The sequence below is a fragment of the Bubalus bubalis genome, chromosome 2 (assembly GCF_019923935.1).
Source record: "Bubalus bubalis isolate 160015118507 breed Murrah chromosome 2, NDDB_SH_1, whole genome shotgun sequence".
In the NCBI taxonomy this organism is placed as follows: Eukaryota; Metazoa; Chordata; class Mammalia; order Artiodactyla; family Bovidae; genus Bubalus; species Bubalus bubalis.
Genome location: NC_059158.1, coordinates 123,688,564 through 123,697,478, shown reverse-complemented (window position 1 = coordinate 123,697,478; position 8,915 = coordinate 123,688,564). Strand labels below are relative to the sequence as shown.

General features: G+C 47.5%; 1 protein-coding gene across 2 annotated transcripts; it reads right to left on the bottom strand.

Annotated features, from left to right (window-relative positions):
• Positions 1 to 677: 677 nt before the first annotated feature.
• TMEM177 (transmembrane protein 177) lies at positions 678 to 3,673 on the bottom strand. Of its 2 annotated transcripts, XM_006057173.3 has the most exons (3): positions 3,596 to 3,673; positions 2,075 to 2,116; positions 678 to 1,929 (listed from the first exon to the last, which is right to left on the bottom strand). In XM_006057173.3, exon 3 carries the CDS (start codon positions 1,906 to 1,908, stop codon positions 973 to 975), a length of 936 nt encoding a protein of 311 aa, XP_006057235.2. In that variant the 5' UTR covers positions 1,909 to 1,929; positions 2,075 to 2,116; positions 3,596 to 3,673; the 3' UTR covers positions 678 to 972. The 2 variants fall into 2 exon arrangements, with proteins under 2 accessions (XP_006057235.2, XP_006057236.2); XM_006057174.3 differs by lacking the exon at positions 2,075 to 2,116 and having other exon boundaries at positions 3,596 to 3,672.
• Positions 3,674 to 8,915: the final 5,242 nt, after the last annotated feature.

Below are 8,915 nucleotides of genomic sequence, written 5' to 3'. Positions count from 1 at the left end.
CACAATTCTTCTCATCTTCCCTGCTGGGGCCTCCTGTCCAAGCATCAAAAGTGGGGGGGTCTGTCTATCCAGCTGAAGTCTGGAGGGAAACAAGCCTGGCAAGGCTGCAACTTCCCCTGGTCCTGAGTGGGACACCAGGCCTGGCCCATTGCCCAGCGGCACCCCTCTGCTCTCCTCACCACCCCTTGGCCCCATTCCCATCTCCCTTCATGGTCCCTACCCTCCCTTTCCTCCGCAAGCACTCACCTGCTCTGTCCTGACTCCAGGGCCTTAGCTTTGCAGGTCTGCTCCTTCCTCTCCATCGGGCAGAATTCCTAGCAGGAGGTCCCGCCAGGTTCCAGCAATACCTTCTCTCTCCTTCAGGCCCAGGGGCTCTCCTACAGCCCTGCAAGGCTGTTGGGCACCCAGCCCTCTTTGAGCTGCCATCTGCACTGGATACACCTCTTTTAAAGCCCCACGGGGAGCTCTGTCTCCCAGCTCCTGGGCCCATACAGGCTTCTCATCTGGGCCTCTCAGAACCTTTAACCTCTACCACAGGAGGAGGAGACTGGGATTTGACCACCAGGCAAACTATGCGGTGATTCCTCACTGTAAGAAAGTGGCTGCATCACGCAAACACCTCTGGTGGTGAGATGCAGTGTGACCCTTTTAGCCCCCTGTAATCAAACAGCAAGGAAGACAGCCTTCTGTTTATTTAGGCGCTGGCAGCCAGGCCCTCCTGTAATGACCTCACACAACCCCACAGTCCTGCCAGGGAGTTTACATCAGCCCCGATTTACAGTAGAGGAACCAAGGCTCAGATTCATAAAGGGACGTGTCCGAGGTGACTTAGGTCATAGATGGTGGGCTGGGGTAGGAACTGGGCTGTTAAACCCCAAAGCCTGCAAGTCTGCTGACACTGAGCTGTGGGCTTGCCTGAGTCCACGGCGAGTGGCACCTGCCTAGGCTGGAACCGTCCGGGCCACAAGGCCCTCAGGAGCCGCTGGGGCCGAGCGCTGCCCGCCACATCTGCAGCACTGAGTCCCGGCGGGCTGTGTAGGGCAGGTGTTTGATGCGGAACCAGTGTCTGGGAATGACGTTCCCGCTGGGCGTGTAGAGTTTCTGCCCCCGCTGGCCCAGCAGACTGCGAAGGGCCAGGTTGCCCGACAGAACCTTCTCGTAGAATTCCACCCCGCCCCGGGCATAGGCTGCAGACAGGGAGGCCGTGCGGCGGTCCAGCCAGGCTTCCAGGGCGTGAGTGAGAGAGTCGGTGGAGAAGGCATAGGCCACGAAGCCCGCCACTGCTGCCACCAAGTTGAAGGCGGCCCGCAAGCTCATGGGGCCTCCGTAGAGCCCCAAGGCGTGCTTGGCCCCCACACCCAGTGCCCAGGTGCCTGCCAGGCAGGCTGGGGCTGGCAGGGCCTGCAGGGTGGCTGCCCCACTCTCCAGGTACACCACCTCCTTGGCCAAGGCGAACTTCTGGGCATCGTGAGACAGGGTCAGGGCATCTCTCAGCCGGGTGCCTGCTGGGCTCCGCCAGTCCACTCGCTGCCCGTGGACAACCACAGGCTGGTCAGTGTTGGTCACTGGGCCACCCAGGAAGCTGGCGGGGATGCCTACGACAGCCCCACCAGGGAGCCTCGGGAAGCCGGCGCTCACAGGCTGGAAGGTGAAGGTGGTAAAGGCCTCAAAGTGGTGGCCTGAGGGGATGCCAATGTCCTGCTGCACCTCCTGGAAGAGCCTCTCCAGTTCTGGGGACAGAGGCGCTGGCTGGCCCTGAGGCCAGTACTGGTACAGCCACTGGACCACAGGATCCGGGAAGAGGTGGTACGAGATCTGGGCCCCAAACAGGCCTGCACAGGAGCCCACCAACAGGCCTGTCCTGTGTCTCTGCACAAACACTGTGGCCCGCCACAGGGGACCTGCCATGACGGCTGCCACTGCTGTAACCTGGGCCAAGAGAAAGAGAAGTAAGCCAACAACTGCTGGGGTCGGCCTGCAGACCAAACACCCCGGGGCCACAGCCTCTTAAACCGATGCAATACGCACAGTAGCCAAGAACTGGCCCCAGCTCTGTCTCTGCGTCACCACTTACCAAATGCGCACGTGACAAGGGCCCACCAGGAGGGTGTCTGTGCTGAGTAAATAAACACACATGAAACAATCAGTGTCTGGCAAAGAGGAGACACCCCTTGGCCAAGGCAAACTTCTGGGCATCGTGAGACAGGGGTCAGGGCATCTCTCAGCTGGGAGCGTGCTGAGCCCTGCCAGTCCACTCGCTGCCCACAGACAACCATGGGCCTGTCAGTGCTGGTCACTGGGCAACCCAGGAAGCTGAGGGGGATGCAGGACGGCCCCGCCAGGGAGTCTCGGGAAGCTGTGGAATGGCTGTAATTACAACTTTGATCCCCACGGCTAGGCATGGCCCTAAGCAACCCACCTCTCACTCCACTGCCATACTGAACATGAGCACTGATTTATACATGAAACACATGCTCAGCTTATTCCGTCCTTACTATATGCCCGACACAGTTCCGAGAGCTTTACACGTATTATTTATCAACTGACTCCTCACAACTCTGTGACGTTATCATTATGATGTCCCTATTTTAAAGCGGTGAATGCTGAAGCACAGATAGGCCTCAACTAGTAACGTGGCAGAGCTATGGGCAGAACTACGTCCCTCCAAATTCCTATGGTGAAGTCCTAACTTTCAGGAGGAGGAATGTGACTGTACTTAGAGATAGCATCTTTAAAGAGGTAATTAAGTTAAAGCAGGTCATTAGGGTAGTCCCTAATCCAATCTAGAGTGGGCCATTAGGACACAGATACAGAAGGACTACGAGGACGCAGGCCAGAAGGTGGCCGTCTGCAAGCCAGCGGGAGAGGCCTCAGAAGAGAAACCAGCCCTGCCGACACCTTGATCTTGGACCTCGGGCCTCCAGAATTCCAAGAAAACACATTTCTGCCACCCAGTTCTTGTCCCTACAGCTCTAGCAGACAAATACAGGCCCGGTATTTGAACACAAGTGTCCACAGCAAATTTTTCACTATAGATTATTTTTGATGATAAATTATAAACACGCATGAAAGTGGAAAAAATTGCATATTATAAACTAACTTCAATCTGTCAAGTCATGGCTAACTTTGTTTCATCTCTACTCAAACGCATAATCCCCTCCAGCTAGTTTATTTCCAAACACAGTAGGGCCATACTATTATTTCATCCGAAAATATTTCAGTAAAATTCACAATTTAACTTCAGCTGAAGCTTACTGTCTTCCTGTCTCTAAAGTGTTTAATTAGCAAACAAACTGCTGCAAACAAGAAGGCAGCATATTCCTTAAGAGTCACGTCACTGTGCCTTTTCGCTAAGGAGGCAACCAAAGCCAGGACAGGAAGGATCCAAATGTATGTCCTAACTCCCCCAGGATCCCTAGCACCAAGGCCGCGCGCCCCAGGGAGGCGTGGGAGGGGGTGCCGCGCATCTCGCAGGCGGCTGGGCGAAGGACCCTCGCTCCACGCCGCATCCCCTGGCTACGCCCGCGGCTGGAACACACCGCGAAAAGAGCCCGCTGGGGTCCGGTTGTTTCCCCGCCCCATTCCACACTCTCACCTCCTCCTCCGCCGCAGCCAGGTACGCCGAGCACGTGGGCCGGGCGGGGCCAGGCGCAAAGCACGCCGGCCGGTTCTGGGGGCGGAGACAAGGGGGCGGGACCCTAGGGGGCGGGGCTGAAATAGCAATACACGCCAGCCGGCTTCGGGGGCGGGGCTCCGGGGGCGGAGACGAAGGGGGCGGGAAACTCGGGGGCGGGGCGCAGGGCGGGACCCTGGCTGCTCGGCTAGAGCCGAGTCTCCGATAGTGAACGTCTTTGGGGGGCTCTGTCTGCGGTCTCAGTTTCTTTCCACCAAGGCTGTCTGGGCCGTCCCTGTGTAGCACTGGAGAGACCAGCGTCAGGGCGTGGGTCAGAAGGCCTCTGGCGGACCTTCTGTCGGAGCCCACGCCCCGTCCTACTGCCAGGTCCCATCTTTTCTCGTCGCGAAGCGCTCTGTGCTGGCGGGGCCCCTGCCCCATCTCCTCCCAAGTGATCCGCACTGTACAGTCCGCGGAGCGGCGTCACACCTGTCAGCTCACTTTCCCAGCTGCTGTGCTAGGATTAGGGGTCAGCCTACCTGGGCCCAGGCCATTCCTTTACGCGCTGTCTGTGGCTGCTTTCCCTCAGAAGGGCAGAGGGGAGTAGCCAGGACAGAGACAGTCTGTCCAGAGCCTAAAACACTATCTGGCCACTTGCAGAAGAGGTCTGTAGACCCTGAAGTACAGGTGAAGTTGTGGTGAATTTGCCGGTGATGGACGAAGCTTTGTAAAGTCACAGTGAAGCCTGAGAAGCCTGCAAGGGGTGGGTGATTCGGACTAGGTTAGAGGATGAACAGGATATGAATATAGGGATAAGCATCCATGATGGATAAAAGGGCATCTGATGGTTGCTTTTTTTTTTCCATTGTGGTGGCATACACATGATATTTCCTATCTTGACCATTTTATAGCATATAGTACAGTAGTAGGACAACCGTCACCACTGTCCACCTCCATAGCTCTTCATCTTGTAAAGCTGAAGCTCTGTATCCATCAGACAATAACTTCCATTCCTCTTCCCTCTGCTCTCTGGCATCCACCATTCTACATTCTGTCTCTATATTTCAATCACTAAGTATCTCCTGTAAATGGAATCAGAACTTCCTTCTTTCTAAGGCTAAATAATGTTGCACCATATGAATATGGCAGGTTTTGCTTATCCATTCACCTGTTGATGGGCACTTGGGTTGCTTCTGCATTTTTGCTATTAAGATCTTGCTACTGTGAACATGAGTGTACAAATATCTCTTCAAGACCCTGCTTTCAATTCTTTTGGGTATATACACAGAAGTAGAACTGTTGTATAATATGTTCATTTCATTTTTAAAGTTTTTGAGGATCTGGCATCCTGTTTTCCACAGAGGCTGTACTGTTTTACATTCCTGCCAACAGTGCTCAAGCGTTCCAATTTCTTTACATCTTTATCAATGTGTGTTATTTTCTGTTTTTTTAATAGTAGTCATTCTAGTATGTGTATGTGGTGGTATCTTGTAGTTTTGATATGCTTTTCTCTAGTGATTAGCGATTTTGAGCACCTTTTCATATGCTCCTTGGACATCGTATATTTTCTTTGGAGAAATGTCTATTCAAAACCTTTGTCCATTTTTTAATTGGGTTGGGTTTTGTGTTTGTGGTTGAGTTTTAGGAGTTGTCAGTATACTTTAGATGTTAATCCCTTATCAGATATGTGATACAAATATTTTCACCCATTCTATGGGTTGCCTTTTAAATCTGAGGATATTGTCTTTTGATGCACAACATTTTAAATTTTCATAAATTCCAAATCTCCGATTTCTGTTTTGTTGCCCATGCCTTTTGTGTCATATCCAAAAAATTATTGCCAGAGCTAGTGTCATGAAGTTTTTGCCCTATGTTTCCTTCTAAGAGTTGTATAATTTTGGTCTTTGATCCATTTTGAGTTAGTTTTTTAATTTGCTGTTAGATAAGGATCCATGTGGATAGACAGTTTTCTCAGCAACACTTGCTGAAAAGACTTTTGTCCCCCATTGAGTAGTCTTCACACCTTTATCAAAAATCATTTGATCATATATGCCAGGGTTTATTTCTGGACTCTTTATTCTGTTCCATTATTATATGTGCTAAGTCACTTCAGTCATGTCTGACTCTTTGCAACCCCATGGACTGTAGCCCGCCAGGCTCCTCTGTCCTTGGAACTCTCCAGGCAAAAATACTAGAGTGGGTAGCCATTCCTTTCCCCAATCTTCCCAACCCAGATATTGAAGCCAGGTCTCCTGCATCACAGGTGGATTCTTTACTGGAAAGCCACCAGGAAAGCCCTCCATTGATTTTTGTGTATGTCTTTATGCCTGCACTCACACCATTTTGACACTGTAGCTTTTTAGTAAGTTTTGAAATCAGGGAGTATGAATCCTTCAGCTTAGTTGTTTTCTCAAGATCATTTTGTGTATTCAGGGTCCCTTGAAATTCCATATGAATTTTAGGATGGATTTTTCTATTTCTGCAAAAAATATCATTGGGACTTTGATAGGGATTGCTTTGAATCTTTAGATTGCTTTGGGTAGTTCTGCCATCTTAATAATATTAAGTCTTACACTTCATGAACATGGGATGTATTTCCATTTATTTATGTCTTCTTTGATTTCTTTCAGCAATGTTTTGTAGTTTTCAGTGTATGAGTCTTTCACCTCTTTGGTTAAGGTCATTCCTAAGCATTTTATCCTTTTCGTTGCCATTGTAAATGGAATTGCTATCATCATTTCCTTTTCAGATTGTTTATTGTTAGTGTATAGCAACTGACTTTTGTGTGTTGACTTTGTATCCTGCTAGTTTGCTGAATTCATTTATTAGCTCTAACAGGTTTTTGTGCAATGTTTAGGGCTTTTTAAACGTAATTTTGTATCATCTATGAATGGAGATAATTTTACTTCTTCCTTTCCAATTTGGATGCCTTTTATTTCTTTTCCTTGCCTAATCTGGCTAGATCTTCTAGGACTATGTTGAATAGAACTGGTGAAAGTAGGCATTCTTGTCTTGTTCCTGATCTTAGAGAAAAAGCTTTCGGTCTTTCACCATTGACTAGGATGTTTGCTGTGGATTTTTCATATATAGCTTTTATTATGTTGAGGCAGTTTCCTTCCATTCCTAGTTTGTTGAGTGTTTATTCATGAAAAGGTGTTGAACTTTTCAAACGCTTTCCCTGCATCAGTTGAGTTGATCATGTGGTTTCTGTTCTTTATTCTGTTGATGTGGTATATTATATTGATTGATTTTCATATGTTGAACCATCTTTGTATTGTAGGAATGAATCCCACTTTGTCATGATGTATAATCTCTTCGATATGCTGCTGAATTCCTATTTTGTTGAGAATGTTTGCATTAATGTTCATAAGGGCTATTGGCCTGAAATTTGCTTTTCTTGTAGGGTCTTTATCCAGAGAAGGCAATGGCAACCCACTCCAGTACTCTTGCCTGGAAAATCCATGGACGGAGGAGCCTGGTAGGCTGCGGCCCATGGGGTTGTGAACAGTCAGACACGACTGAGCGACTTCACTTTCACTTTTCACTTTCATGCATTGGAGAAGGAAATGGCAATCCACTCCAGTGTTCTTGCCTGGAGAATCCCAGGGATGAGGGAGCCTGGTGGGCTGCTGTCTTTGGGGTCACACAGAGTCGGACACAACTGAAGCCACTTAGCAGCAGCAGCAGCAGCAGCAGTGTCTTAATCTGACTTTGGTATCAGAGTGACGCTGGCTATAGAATGAATCCTTCCTCTTCAATTTTTTGGAAAAGTTTGAGAAGGATTGGCATTAGTTCTTCTTTAAATATTTAGCAGTCTTCACCAGTAAAGCCATTGGCTTCAGGACTTCTCCTGGTTGGGATACTTTTGATTATTGATTCTATCTCCTCACTAGTCATAAGGCTTTCAGATTTTCTATTTCTTCCTAAAATGTTTTCTGAGGAGGCTTTTGGGCATGAAAGGAATACTTAAGAGTTACTTATGCTTTAATTACTATCAATTACTATTTAATTACTATTGATAAGGATCGTTTAAATATCTCGTATCTCTTAAGCCTAAAACCTCAATTTACAAATATTGTTATCTTATTAATAAATTCAATGATCTTTGTATAAAAAGAAGATTTTGTTTCTACCTGTTCTTTGGTTAACTGTCAATTAACCATGGGCTTTATAATTAAATCTTCCTTAATCTTACCATAGCACTTCTGTACTTAATTGGTCAAATTCTCTTGGACATCTCAAACTATACTTTCAACTTTAGTTGGTTCTCTTAAATATAACAATATCCAACCCCTGCCAAGTAGTCTTATTCCCAAATCAAATCTTATATGCAATATATTCTTAACCACTAGGCAACTCTTATAAGTCTAATAAAACAGACACAGAAATGTAACAGATCCTCTTACCTGTTTTAAACATCTTAAATGAAGTACATATAAAACAGAGGAATAAAACTTGTTATTACAGATAACTACCCAGCACAGAAATATCAACTTAGGTAGATTCTTTTATTCATCTTGACATTTCAAATGTATTCCGCTAATCCTGGAGCACAGAACCACCCTCATGGGCCACTTTACCCTGGGGTGCTGTGGACTGAACTCTTGGTGGGATCTTCTTGCCCAGGACAGGGGTCCAGAACAACAAGGGTCCAGGTTGATTTGTCATGAGTTGGCATTTATTTACGGAGATAATTGGACTTCTCAAGCCTATGTCTTTTTTGTCATAGTAAAATCCTCCACAATTTTTCATTGCTTGAGTAGAGCTGATACGATTCTGCATCTCCTACCAGGAATGCGATGAATATTTTAGCTATTTGATTTGTAATGATGAAATTTTGATGTTGACCAGAACTTCAGTGCAGTATACTCATCATTTGGCTTCATCAACATACTGTAAATATCATTAAAATCTTGTACGTGCCTTTTCCCCTTCCCCCTTTCTTTCCCCTAGCATGTCTCATATGGCTCTGCAGAGAGCTACTGCTTTCTTTCTAGTGCCAAAACTGTCACCACTTGCTCAGTGGGAGCTCCTTTCAACTGGCTCCTTTATCCTTTCAAATTGTCCTGGATCACTTTGAAAGCATACTTTCTTTCTGGCAACAAATGCATGCTCCAGAAACATCTTAATTATCCTTGCACTGAGATATAGAATCAGATACTTTCCAAGGTTTTTTGCTTCCTCTTCCGGAATGGTACTAGAGACCAAACTCTAAGAGCTTTGGGCATATGTCAGACCATGCTACTTGGCCCTGGGAGTGGACAGTGGCTCAGTGGCCATTTCAGAGGCAGACCCCAAAAAG

What these genes read in the sequence shown, in the direction of transcription:
- TMEM177 (XM_006057173.3), bottom strand. Translation starts at nt 1,908, where the DNA reads ATGGCAGGTCCCCTGTGGCGGGCCACAGTGTTTGTGCAGAGACACAGG.